The following is a 14,842-nucleotide window of genomic DNA, read 5'->3' on the forward strand; positions in this document are numbered from 1 at the left end:
TCCTGGTCAGTCGTGTGGCATGTTTGGATTGAGGGAGTACCTTGCTGGAGTACCAGGCAGTGATGTACCTCTCTGGTGGAATATCTAAACTCATGGCTGGATAGCATCCAGATTAGTCCAATTGCTTTATTGGAACATCAGTGTGCAAGCTGATTCACAGCAGCATACATAGTGTTCAATGAAAGGTCATTTAATAACCATAGACAGGGCAGGGATCCCAAACTTTTTTGGACACATTTGGTAACCTGAGAAACTATGGACCCCCACCATAAAATGATTATCATTGGGGAGGCTTTCCTTGTCGCAAAATGATTGTTATGGGAGACATGTCAAAAGGTAAAAATAAATTCTCAAGAAACTGTGTATGAGCTAGAGAGTGGGTCTGAGCTCCAAATATCAAATCTTTTATTTGCCCTTGCAAAGCACAACAAAATAGTCCCCTTCACCTAAGATGCTTAGAGAAACACATCCACCTGCAAAGACCACAAAGCCATTTATCAGTCCCAAATAAAAAAGGGAAATTCCAACTTCAAAAGTCAGAAACAGGTAAAGCTGTGTCTTTAATGTACAATGTACTCTTGATCTGCCCATTAAAATAAAATTAACAGTAAAGCTAAAGCATTTTCCATTTCTATTCCCACCCCATTATATAAACAAACAAATAACAAACATTAGCTGCTCTTAGCTTGCGGGAATGATCATGATCTTCTGGCACCTATGCACAATTGTGTGCCAAAATAAATTTCCATGCATATGTTGCTAACTGTTATAAAAATTTGATAACTCAATGAGGGAGAGTTTTATTTTCAGATACATAGCCCATGCTGTTAAAAAAGCAGGTGTAATTAAGCAGTGTTATAATAGTGATGAATTTAGGGCTCCCAACAGGAAAGCCAGCCATCAACGTCCCAGAACATGTAAAAATCTTTTGATATAAAAGGATAAATTATTCCCAACAATTCATTTTATTAGAAATGTTTGCCTTAAATGTTGGAAATAGATAATTTGTTGCTAATTTGTGAATGAAATATTGAATACATTATTCAATGCATTTGAGTAATGGTTGCTATTTTCTTCACATACCTGTAGAATAGATGCACAGTGCAGGGATGAACTTTGGTAATATGGTGCCCTGAGCGAGGACAACATTTGGTGACCCCCAAATATTTCTTATTTTTTCAACAATTCATTTGGGGATGGTTGCTTTTTAATAGATCTTCTCGGTAGGTACCCGTATAAATATAGGTACTGTTGTTGTTGTCGCTGCTATTTTGCACCCCTCAGCTCAGTGCCCTGTGCGGGAGAACCGCCTGCACCACACTAAATCTGGTGCTGCACATTGGTGCACAGTGAATGACATCCTGCTACATAAATAAGTATTATTTTGTGAAGTAGCATGTAATAATGGAAGTGGCAAAATTTGTGACAAGGAGAAGTTCTGCAAGCACATTCCCTTCAGGTATCCAGGTCCCATGTATAGAATTCTTGACTGGAATATTCAGAATTGAGAAAATAGATGGTGGGTGATGCAAGTGAGAAGTTAAATACTGTGTATACACATAAACATGTCTGCTTATCAGTGCCTGGGATGTGCAAGTCAATAGGTAGCTATGGTAGATAGAGGTGCCTGGAAGATACAGTATAAGGGAGAACTGTGTTTTTTTGGCACATTATCTTCAATTTTTCTGCCCCAGGTGGTCATCAGAAGACCTTGTAACTATGAGTTTGCTTTTCTCCCCCTCTCCCTCCCAAGCTGTTTTCAGTATGTGTCGTGTCTTTTTAGATGGTACATCGGAGAGCAACAATTGCTTTTTTAAAAAAGTAATCTAGAACCCACTGGGAGTCTTTTTTTGGCTGAATAAAAAAAAATGTGAATAAGTTTTGTCAAGACCATTCAAGGAAAAATAAGCAAGCAAGCTAGAGGGAAAGAAATTGCCAGAGTGAGCCAGAGTGCATAGAATAATAAAAAGCTGTGGTACATTTAGCTTCAGCTTGCACACTACAACTCACTCTACTTATCTAGGCTGATATGCCTAGATAGAGAGAGAAATCTATGGATCTGTAAGAATGCCCAATGTGTATGTGGTTATGTCACTTGATTACAACCATGGTGGATTTGGAGAAATCAAAATTACACATTGACTTTTCACACCAGCAACAGATCCACCTACTGTATAAGATGTGTCCAGTGTGACTAGGGATGAAATAAATCCACCTAAGATTATAGTCAAACCAATATATAAGCTGTATGTCTGTCTATCTACCCCAGAATCTGTAGTACACATCACACAAAATGAAGACAACTTGGAATTTCATCGTGGCAGATGTTTCATTCTGTGTTCAGTGGTTTGCCAGGAATATTGAGAGCTATATCTCAGTATCACCCATATCAGCAAGCTGAATGGATGGATGAATGAATCTTTATTTACATCAGCCATCGGCCATAGCAATAAAACAACAATACGATATACAAAGAATAGAAATAACAAGTCAATTATATAAAATACATTTTAGGGTTTTGAATCAATAGTCAAACAGTGGATCTTTATTCTAATTGCCCCAGCTAAAAACCTTGCAACCTTTGCTGTCACCTGCTCAGGTGCATAAATACCACCGATTTTCCAGTTGCTTTGAGGGTCCTCCTCTAGAGGGGTTCCTCCTAGAACTTAAGGCCTTTTGGAGCGTTTTCTTCTGTTCTACTCCTTTGATGCTGATGCATACATTAGCAGCACTTTGTGAGCCAACACACCATTGGATGAGTCTGAAGGGAACCCATTTGCACATAAACTTTCCAACACAGGGACAGAACCCTTGCCAATATTTCAGTTTTACAAAGCTGATTCCTGGACATCTTCCATTTGCTTTTGACACCCCCCCCCCAATATAACTTGGTCAACAGCAATTCTGGATTCACTCCCCTGACTGTACCATGATTATGGCAAAAGTGCTTACAAGAAAAGGAACTAAAATGTAAGTAATTGTGGAAGATAGATAGGGTCTGAAATCTTTCTTCTCTTCCTTGTGGACAAACTCTTGCCTCTGTTAAGAATGTTGCTTCCATCTTGTTTCAAATAACGTTGTCAGAAAAGCTTCATGCTGTCAGGCCATCTAAAAGTTGTTCAGCATCTATCAGAAGAAAAAGAATATGAATAAATACACAGCCTTCCAGCAGAGTTACACTGGCTCAAACCCCTTGAAACCAACATACTCATGTAAGTTCAAAAGTTTAGACTAAAACCCCGAGGCTTTCACATCACTTGTGTCTGTCTAGAATTCAATTTTCACCATATTTTGTATGGTGATCTATGGAGGTCTGTGATCGAGTGAAGGTCTCTGCTGTAGACCTCCACTTTTCTTTTCTTTGTACATTGTTTTATTATTCTTTTCCAGCTGTTGTTGTCAGTTTCCAGCTTAGTTGCTGTCATCTGTACCAGAGTGAGAGAGAGTGAGAGAGAGATAAACTTGATTGGACAGACAAAGAGGTTGGTCGGCTTCCTTGATTCAAGGAATCTTTTCTCTGGCAGACATTAAAGCATCTATTCTGGCAGCATTATTAGTAATGTTTGTGGGGATTTTTCTTTCCTTCTCTGTTGTCAGTCATCTGAGGAGCACATGATTAAAATGGCGTTTGGAATAAGCTCATTTTGAAGACCTGTCGTGTTCATATTATTTCATCGGACATAGCGTCTAGAAAGAGGGATCTCACACTCCATTCCCTTAAATTGAAGGCTTCGCCACAGAAAAAGGGGTTTCAGGCAATAATTAATGATCTGCTGCTTCATACCTCTGCTAGGAATATGACTTCATGAATTATTTATCCTTATCCAAGGCAGTAATGAATGCATTACAATGCTGCTGTTCTACCTTTGTGTGAGGAGTCCCTGCTTCAAGTAGGCTTTAAACTCACTGTGTAATTTTGTGTGATATTTAAATGCTATGCAATGGCCAACAATAAACTGTTTAGGTTACCCAGCCGGCATTACTTGTCTTTTACCTCCTGGGAGTGATTTCAAACTTCATGCTTTTGTGATACTGAATTGTGCAATGCTAGCTTTGCCTTTTCAAGAATTCATCCCATTATTTACCCAAGTACCCATCTTTCAAACTCTGCTCCAGATTTGCATCTTCATTTAGGCAGACTGATACTGCAAGGAAAGCAAGTGCCTTCCTTTTCTTGCTTCCTGTATGGTTCTTATAGGAATATCTCATAAGCAGACATTTATATTAACTCTATAGCCAGTTTCTGCCTAAGTCCAAAGCTGTTGTGAAAGTCATCGCTGTTGTTGCTGTCACTGGAATTTCAGAGAGCTGCTATATTTGAAATAGTAAAGGTAAAGGGACCCCTGACCATTAGGTCCAGTCGTGACCGACTCTGGGGTTGCGGCGCTCATCTCACTTTATTGGCTGAGGGAGCTGGCATACAGCTTCCGGGTCATGTGGCCAGCCTAAGCCGCTTCTGGCAAACCAGAGCAGCACACGGAAACACCGTTTACCTTCCCGCCTGAGCGGTACCTATTTATCTACTTGCACTTTGACATGCTTTTGAACTGATAGGTGGGCAGGAGCAGGGACCGAGCAACGGGAGCTCACCACGTCGCGGGGATTCGAACTGCCAGCCTTCTGATCGGCAAGTCCTAGGCTCTGTGGTTTAAACCACAGTGCCACCCGCATTCCATACTATTTGAAATAGTAGGTGCACACTAGTTCATCACCCCCACCCCTCAAAAAAGGAGGAAAGAGAGGACAGAAGATTTTGCTCAGCGATTGGTACCAGAGTTTCAAATAGCATCTTTGGTGATGATTGTAAAATGAATTTCTACCATGCCCCATCTCTAGGAATCAAGGTTTACAAACACAAAATAGGAGACGTAGAATGACCAATTAAAATTATATTTATTATAAACGAATTAGAATTAATCCACCCCTCTGTGACACTAGTTGTTAACAGCTAGCTGAAACAAACAAACAAACAAAGTCCAGAAAATACTGCGAAAACAGATCAGGATCAATGTTTCCAAATTGGTTTAAAAAAAGAACTTGGGTGCGCTGTTGGACAATATGGCCGAAGTTAGATGGATGATAGACAAGTATAGCAGGTAGCCAGAATCTGAAATATATAAACCTCACAAACACTGTTGCATTAAACTCAACTGTCAGACCAGAAGTTTCCAGCAGAGCAACAAATTAACAAAAGAATGATCTGTATTTCTATGGAAACACCCAGACAAAAGGTATCATAAAAGGATTATTTTGAAAGCTATAGCCCATATTGCATTAGGATATTTTATATTTTTCTGCTTCTTAGCAGTTTTTCAGCAGTTGCAATAAAGGGATTAGGTATTTGCCAGCTTTCTTTTCTCCTCTAATACATTCTCTATATGTTTTTTTTAATACAAAATTCTCCTTTCCCTTACTGGGACCTAAAGTGCAGGTTATACTTTCCAGCTATTAAGACATTCTTCATAATGCCTTAATAGCCAACACCCACCCACCGCCAATGGAGGAATGGGGGTGTTTGGGTGGAGATGAGCCCTAAAGACAACCCCGTTCTCTACCCTGCATGATGGCAATCATGTAGGATGGGCAAGAAGTGGGTGGGACTCTTTCTGCCTGTGAAAGGGACTTTTCTGTCTCTGAATACATCAGAGTGCACCAAGCAGAAATCAAATAACATAACTAGGCAGAGAACAAATAATATAACTAAGTATAAGCCTGCTTCCGGCAATCATATGCTGAGGGTAAGGGTGAGGACAAATTTGATTTTGTTTGCATTTTTCTAAGAAACTACCTGATTCTCACTTCTCGAACCCAAAGATTCTTGTTGTCCTGGCTTCTTTTAGGAGGATGGGCAGTATATACATTGAATAAAAGCTTTTTTATAAAATGAACCAAAATACAGCTATCCTTTCAAATTCATACCCCTCCAAATTTTGCTTCTTCTTTTTTTGCAGTGCACATTTGTGAGACAGTTGTGTACCAAAATGCATATATTAGGGGATTGTTTCATAAAATCCATATATGTCAGTGAGGATAACATTAAATGTATTACATTAGGAGAAATTACTTGCAATAATGTCTATATTAGTCAAAACTACAGCCAAAATGTTTATTAGGAGAAATTCACACTAAAACACTGAGACTAAATTTTCATGAGGGTTAAAAAATAAACAAATCAAAAATTGCTGTAGATAATTGGAAAACTGAATTTAAGATTGTAAAAAATGTGAAACGGAGAGAAGCTGAAAATGACAGATTCTTCCATCACTAGTTGATACATGTCTGTGGTATGAAAACAAACACAGTTTATCTGCAGAGTTCAAGTTTGTGTGTGCGCTTAAAGTGCATGTGGTAGTTGGCGATATCTATGAATTGTGCCAACGTGAAGAGAAACCGGGGAACAAATATTGCAACTTATTGCCGCACTGAGGAAACTAATTGTTACATGTGAACTGGGAAATATGGCAGATGAGCTGATTAGGGATTATCTTACTGAGCAAACTATACGCCTTGCAAAAAAGAATCGGGAGGGGAAAAATAATGAGGATACAGGAGGCACAGTTCAAGTTGCAGAAAAATGCAATGAAAAGGCACATAAATGCTTAAAAAGAGAATATGTATGAAAAATCACAGACCCAGAAAACGCAAAGTACAAGAAAAGACGTGGTTTCATTGTGGATATACATAAACTAAACTACACAGGATGCCCTGCAATCACTAAGCTCAGTGCAATCACTGAAGAAAGACTGGGCATTTGACAGAGATATGCCAGAGCAGCTAATCCAGTCAAGACATAATTATTTACTGTCATGCAATTAAGGTGACAGATGTTGCTGTTTTGAGTGTGAACAGAATCAGCTCCTTGTATACTGGAGGGGGGGCGGGGATGACCTGCACACAGTTAATATTTCTGCCACATCCTCAGATTGTAGGAGAAATGTTGGACTCAGCAATCTCCATCCTATTATTTTCAATCTACGTGTATTGCTTCGTACATTTGCAACTAACTTGGCAAACATTGCACTTGATAAGCTATTGAGACATCCCTGTCCATGGCCATCTGCTTGTAAATGTGACTTTTGTTTTGGTATACATGTATTTTCTGTACCTGCATTTGCAAAAGCACTCCTATAATGGAAACACTTTTAATTTTTTTGCATTCATCTTCAGGAGTAGTATATGGGCAGATAGCTTGCCCGCAGCTAATCACTACAGCACTTCAAACACCAGTTTCAGTTGTGACTAAGTACCATTTTAAGAAGAAACTTTGCTGCACACATTGATTTGTCAGTCTATGAAGTTAAAGTGAGACATGACATGACACCTATTATTAAAGAAGTGACTATTTCCAGTCAGAGTCCAGGACCACTGTATTAGAGAAGCTTAAGAACTTAGTACACAAAAAGACACTTTGGAAGAGAGTGACTCATCAGAACGGGTTTCCTCTATAATCATAGCAAAGAATGGAAGCATTGGCCTTTGGGTGGATTTCAGAGAGCCGAATTAAATCTTTGTGACTGACAGCTATCCATTGCCACACACAGAAGAGGTATTTGCAGAAAGCTACAGAGCAAAGATGTTTTCTGTCACTTGGAAGAGTGCCAAGTGTTTCATGAAATCAGCATAGTATGTATTACACATGCTGCATAATTTGGTTTTGCATACCCACCATGCAGATGAGCTTCAACACCAAGCACTGTTTAAAGAATGATGTGATTTGGCAGGATTGGTTGATACAGGCTGAATTGCTCTCAGATGTGTGGTAAGGAGTGAGAGCATGCTTGAGCCCCCCGCAATATTACTTCATCCTATTTTAAAAGAGAAAACGACTTTATCCAAATGAGTGCATCGTAAGTAACCAAACAGATACCCATTTAGCAAAATATTATTCTGGTGGCTATGAGCCAGACTATGAACGATTTGAGCCATTATGCGTTGCCTATGGTGGCAGACTGGCTTGCAGCCTGTGTGCTAAAATAAAAAACAGTACAGATGTTTAGCGGCTCTCTCTTCCCAAATGCAACAAAATTGTGCTCCCAGGTGCTTTGTGTGCATATTTTCACAAAGCTACAGTGTTCCCAGTAGTTTAAGCAACAGCATTACTGCGATTACATTTCCTTTCTGCTGCTTTCAAATCAGTTTTATGAAAATTTGCTACAGTCCCCCCAGGACCGAAAAGGGATGGGGACACGGTCTAAGTAGAAGAAAATGGAAACGTAGGTTTTGTGGATTCCTTCAGCTTTATATTATGCACCATTTATGCATTCCCAATAGCTCATTCCCTTGGCCTGAAATTTATAATAATGATAAGAGGTGTTATAAATGTGCTCTTTGGTCTCCCTTTAGGATCCTGTTTCTGCTCCCCAAGCACCTTAATTAAATCTAGGATAACACACATTGTCAGAAATATCTATGGGGAATGTTGAGCTATTATAATTAAGATTAAATGAATATTTAATGTCTGTATTGTATTTATATATTAGAGTAATGGCTTTCAGCATAATATATTGCTATCTATTGGTGAAAAGGGGAAAGTTGCACTGATCCAGGGGGACCACAATGGTAAAACACGGTTTTACCTTTTAGACCTAATATTTATTACTAAATGTGTGTGTGACAAACACTGAGCAGCTGCTTCTGTCACGGAAAAGCAGCTTTCAGAGGAGCAAATCTGAAGCAGAAAATGAACCTTGTGGGGAGTTATGTCTGTGCATCTATAATCTCCCATTCCTCCAAAGAAAAACAAACTCCAGAAGAAGCGATGCAAATAGGGATAACTCCCAACTCCTATGGTCTGCAGTGTTCTCTACACAGAACAACATTCTGGATTTGGGCACAAGTTGGTGTCCACAGGGTACAACATGTGTCTTAAGTGAGTAAAGTGAGGCTCAAGTTGCCTTGGACATTTCCAGGTAGACAACAAGAGCCCTGGAATATGAAGCAAAGATTAGCGCATCTTTTCTTTGGTGTCTTCGAGTTGGAAGACGATTCTCTGCAGCGGGTCTGTGTGTGTGTGTGTGTGTATCTACACTACCCCATGGGCTCCTTGTGTCACCCAGATAGGGAAATCTTTCACTTTCAATTTCCCATTTTTAAAATCTAAAGTTCAGATCCCCTTATCAGTTTGCATTTATTTTTTTTTAAGAAACAAAAACAAAAAACTGCTCTTGGGAAAATTTGTCAGCGTTTAGTATGATAGCCATGTTTTTCTTTATGCCATTTCCACTAATATAATGCACTTTTGTACGTTATTTTAACAAATACACATTTGTGCATGCTTTCCGCTATTATACCTGTTTCTATACACATTATTTGGTTGGAAAATTGCATCACAAAATTGAGAGTAGTGTGAATTTCAGACGTTAGCAGTGCTTCAGTTTACTTACTGTTTCAGGAAGCGCAAATTAGGTCGGTTTACAATGAAAGCCAAACTTAATTCTCTTTCCCACCCCAATCCTCTGTTTGTGGCTTCATGCTTTTTCCAAGGTACGAAAGGGCACAAGATCCTATAGTGGCCTTGCATCAGTCCCCTTTGAACTACTGAAAGGAAGCAAGGTTAGTGCTCTCACTGCCACTTGCTTCCCCCCGCAGTCTTAACTCCGTGGTGAAAGGAATTCCTGAAGAGGCTGAGGTCTGGACCTCAACTGAGGCCTACTCCATCGTGAACCAAACTAACCCTTCCAGGCTCTGCTCCATTCATTGATAACTTGGAAGGAATAATCATGTGGCCTAGAGCTTCTAGGTGGACTTCAGCATAGCTGTAAGTGGGGTATTTATGTGGGTAATGAGGTTTGCTTGCATAGCAGGTCTTTCCTCACCTCCTCCCTCCACATGCTCCCCAACCTGCTCTTGGGTTTCCTCCCATCCTCCAGAGCAGATTTAGGATGTGGGGTACATGGGTGAATGAGAGGGGAAGCCAATTCTCTTGTACAAGCAAACCTCATTCTGCACATGCAACAGTTGAGTTGAAACATGCCCTCAGGTGCCATTGCCTCTCTACCACCCATCTTAAGTACTGCCAGTGCTGGTGAAAAGGCACCAGGAATAGAAAGCATAAGACTTACGGTGTAATGGCGTCTTTCAGACTTGGGGTGTTGTCTCTGGGAGTCCTAGATTCTGGAGCTCCTGCTCAAGAGGCACTTGGCTGGCAGGGTTCCTGTCTGACTCTGGGTCAGAGCATGGGTCTAGATCCAGCACATCCCAAGGTTTGCACACTGGTCTTCCTGGTCCATTTGGTTCTTCTGTGTCAGAATCTTGGCTAGCTAGACTCTAATTACATGATTATCATCATTTTGATTCTTATTTATCACGTGTGCTTTGACTTTTGCAAATACAGAAAACATGTTTTCTATCAGCATGAACATGCCTAAAAATAGATCAGTAAATGCAGAGCAGGAAAGAGACACTTAGTTATACATCGGTAGGTATATCTCTCATTAGATATGTGCAAAAACCTCCCTAAAACATTTCACTACTCTTATAACTCCAAGTTATATCTATCCTAGTTTAATTTGTTTTTCACTTTAGGGAAAATTTGATGGCATTGCAAATCTTTCCATGTTGTTGCATTACTAGATTATTTCTAGAAATGTTTCTGCAAGATCTTTCAAATATTATCCATGGAAAAACTGCTAACCCTTGCAAATAATTCTAATAAGGGGCTTCTGTTAGTATCTACTGCCTATCACTGGATAATGCTTTGTGTACGTGTGTGATTCGAGAAATGTGATTTTGTGCCTGAAAAGCCTGTGGGCAGAGCATAGATCTTATACCTTTTACCTGTTGTTCGGATGGGGGTAAAAACATCTGTTCCCTACCCCTACAAAATCTAATAGAAATGTCATTGTACTGCGTCCTTCTCCAAGCTCATAGCTGGTAAAAGGTCCAGAGTTCAATCCTTAGTCTCTCAGAGTTAAAGCAGGAGTATGCCTCTGAAGACCAGTTGCTGAAATTGCAAGTGGACAGAGTGCTCATGTCCTTCTTGAGGGCTCATGTCCTCCTTGCAGGCTTTCCACAGGCGTGTGGATGGCTACTATGAGCAAAGGTTGCTGAATTAGACAGGCCATATGTATGAATCCTTGGAGAGATGCAGCTAGTTAGAAAAGATATTGATGTATATACTGGGATTATGTCAAAGTACCACATGTTCATGTGTGGGAAGAGATGGCTTGGCATTAGATCTTACTATGGGCATGAGTGTGCCAGCTATGCTATGTTTGCGCTAAATGTTACTAGTTACTAACTCATCTCAGAGGCTCTTAGAATAATTTTTGGATTAAGGTGTATATGATCTAATTGGTGTTGGTTTCAGGGTGGTGAGTTTCTCAAAAACAAGTCATGCCAGATGAATCTCGTTTCTTTTCTGAAGGAGTTACAAGCCTGGTGGGTCAGGGGAATGCTATGGATGTAGTGTATCTTGATTTCAGCAAGGCTTTGGACAAGGGCCCCCATGATATTCTTGTAGAGAAGCTGGTAAAAGGTGGGCTGCGTGAGGTAACTGTTAGGTAGATTTGTTGCTTGACTGAACCCAAAGTGCTGAACCACACTGTTGACTCAGGCTAAACTTGTCATCTACTAAGACCCCTAGATCCTTTTCCCATGTGCTACTGGAAAGCCAGGTATCTCCCATCTCATATTTGTGTAGCTGGTTCTTCCTGCCTAAGTGTAGAACTTCACATTTTCTCCCTAAACATGGGACAAAACATGAATCCGTGTAACAGTTGTAACCCCTAGACCAGGCATAGGCAAACTCGGCCCTCCAGATGTTTTGGGACTACAACTCCCATCATCCCTAGCTAACAGGACCAGTTGTCAGGGATGATAGGAGTTGTAGTCCCAAAACATCTGGAGGGTCGAATTTGCCTATGCCTCCCTAGACAGCCACCTTTAGCTTCCATTCACAATGTTACAAGTGCTCTGGGTTCCTGAATGGTTATAGAGAATAGGTAGTGCTGGGTTTTACAGAGTGACTAGAGCCTGTTGATGACCACCTCTCTGCATACTTGCTGCCCTGCTGTCACATGACGGGTTTTTAAGCAAATATTGCTGCTTCCATCCAAAGTCTCAGCATGAAAAGTGCTTATGTCAGTGATTACGCTCTGCCAAAAATAAAACCCTTCTTTGCTCACATTATTAATTCATATAATTTGTAAAAATGCCGACTCTCAGGGCACTGCTGCCCAAAAGCCCTCAACAACAATATCTCATTAAAATTAAGAACAAACCCTCTACATAATAAATGGTCTTTCAAGACTAGTCAGATGGGAAGAGGTGGGGTGGAAGATTGGCATTGCACGCTGACTTGAGGTAGCAGAACGCTCTTTGCTGATAGAATTGCAGAGGCCACAATTTAAAAAGCCTTAGGGCACACACCTACACACCCACACAGGGAACACCTGACTATTAGGCAGAGCAAGGCAGCAGGTCCTGAGTGGACTTAGCTGTGTGTGCTGTGCAGCCAGCTTCGTGCCCCCTAAGCTAGCCTGCCCTCCTTATTTCAGTGAAGGGTGATATTTGAAATAAGATCCAGCCGCCAGTCTGGTCACCTTCTATACATGAAATAGTGGGAGATCCCCTCTTCTCTGTGCCTCAGGCAGCAAAATGCCTTAAGCCAGCCCAGGTTCCTCATACTGCACTGTGAGAAAGAACAAATCAAGGAAAAATCCAACTGAGAAAGTGCAGTGTCTCTATGGAAAGGGGGTGGGGAGGACAGATGACAGTGTCAGATCGGGAGAAGTTTAGAGTGATGACATGCTTTTTACACATTACTGGGTGCTTGAGGCTCCAGATTAGAGTTTCTAAGACATGTTCTCCTACAAGTTTATTGGCAAAGAATGCCATTCCTATGATATATCGCATGTCAAGAAGTGAAAGAAACAGTGGGTAGCAATATTTATATGAAAATGCAAGTATTACGTAGGCAAGTTTCAAATCTATATACTCAAGTCTTGAATTGGTCACATTTATGTAGCCAAAACAACACCCATGCATGAGAGAGTTTTCAGCATATTAAAGGGAATGTGTGTGTGTGAGAGAGAGCCACAGCCAAATTTTGTGGCCCATCGGCCACAAAATACGGATTCACATTTGAGAGGGGGCAGAAATGGGAAACCGTATAGAAATGGAAAGGTTTTATCTGGGATAGGATGAGGGAGAGGCACATAAATATAAAAAAGGGGAATGATAAAATCTCAGTGTCTAAATAGGCCATTTCCTAGTTCAAACTGTGAACTTTCTTTAAATGTACCCAGATATGGAAGTTCATCCGTCCATTATTCAGTGGGGGGCTTTGTGGGCGGGCCCCAGGCCCCCCTGGTAAACCAGTCTTTTGTAGGCCAGATCGTCTTTCTGCCACAACTGGGCCAATGGCAGCAGGTGTTAGTGGGCATTCCCCTGGGTGCAGGACCAGCTAACCAATTGTATCCCTTGGTGCCATGCCCAGGGGAAGTTTAAATGCCCGGCCTGCATGGCCATTAGCCATTCTCTCCCCCTGCCTTTGATCCCAAAACCAATACGCCATGTGTTGTCTAGTTATTTGCACTTTAGGGAGCAGGGTGGTCAAGTGAGAGTTGCTTATAGAAACCAGTGCAGAAATTCAAGATTTTAATGCAGCTGGTATTGGGCATTATTGTGTCCATCCTATCCCACTTGCCCCTTAAACCCTCACAACAGAACAAGGACCGACCATACTCAGTGGTGACTGAGTGCTGACTGTGGAGGGTTTTTAAGGGGATGGAGGTGAAATAGAGTGGTGCCTGCCCTGTGGAACATCCTGCCATCAGATGTCAAAGAAATTAACAACTATCTGACTTTTAGAAGACATCTGAAGGCAGCCCTGTTTAGGGAAGCTTTTAATATCTGATGAATTATTGTACAGTGGTGCCTCGCAAGACTCGTTCTGCGAGTTTTTTCGTCTTGCGGTTTTTTTCGTCTTGCGAAGCACAGTGTCGGAAAAGCTTTGGAAAAGCTTCAAAAATCACCAAAGTGTTCAAAAACCTCAAAAAAGGCTACCACACTGCATGCTATGAGTTGCTCCTCGAAGTCAAGTCGCAACTCTATTAACGGTTTTAAGAAAAAGGAAACAAACTTGCAAGACGTTTCCGTCTTGCGAAGCAAGCCCATAGGGAAAATCGTCTTGCGAAGCAACTCAAAAAACCAAAAACCCTTTCGTTTTGCGAGTTTTCCGTCTTGCGAGGCATTCGTCTTGCGAGGTACCACTGTATTTTAATGTTTTGTTGGAAGCCGACCAGAGTGGCTGGGGAAACCCAGCCAGATGGGCAGGGTATAAATAATGTATTATTGTTATTGTTGTTGTTGAAACATTTTTTCAGAGGGTCCCACTTATAACTATGAAACAGGATGAAGCCTTTGCGAGTGTGACTCATTAACCGGTGTGTTCCCTCTTGCAGGGTCCCCCTACAGAGACAAAATAACCATTGCAATTCTCCACCTGCAAGAAGAAGGCAAGCTCCACATGATGAAGGAGAAGTGGTGGCGAGGCAACGGTTGCCCGGAAGAGGAGAGCAAGGATGCAAGTGCCCTTGGAGTGCAAAACATTGGTGGCATCTTCATCGTATTGGCAGCAGGATTGGTTCTCTCCGTCTTTGTGGCAGTGGGGGAGTTTTTGTACAAATCCAAAAAAAATGCCCAGTTGGAAAAGGTAAATATTGTCCTTTTCGCCATTAATTCTACCATGATGATATACTCGTAGCCCTCTGGGCAACCAACTGAAAAGCCATTCTGATGTCTTTAATAGTCTAGCACACGTCATTGAAGTTCGTAGTGAATGAGCACTGGAGCTGTCATCTTTATACAACTTTTAATTTGTCTTCAATATTTTTAATTG

The 14,842-nt window shown here is 41.0% G+C and overlaps 1 protein-coding gene across 3 annotated transcripts in view; it reads left to right on the forward strand.

Annotated features, from left to right (window-relative positions):
* GRIK2 (glutamate ionotropic receptor kainate type subunit 2) overlaps nucleotides 1-14,842 on the forward strand; it is a 441,474-nt gene that overhangs the window by 404,532 nt on the left and 22,100 nt on the right. For all 3 annotated transcript variants that reach the window (XM_080999933.1, XM_080999935.1, XM_080999934.1), the window contains exon 16: nucleotides 14,406-14,656. In XM_080999933.1, the coding sequence (XP_080856059.1) occupies nucleotides 14,406-14,656 (251 nt within the window). The remainder of the gene's footprint in view (nucleotides 1-14,405; nucleotides 14,657-14,842) is intronic.

The sequence above is a fragment of the Podarcis pityusensis genome (genome assembly GCF_964106645.2).
Source record: "Podarcis pityusensis genome assembly, chromosome: 3".
NCBI lineage: Eukaryota > Metazoa > Chordata > Lepidosauria > Squamata > Lacertidae > Podarcis > Podarcis pityusensis.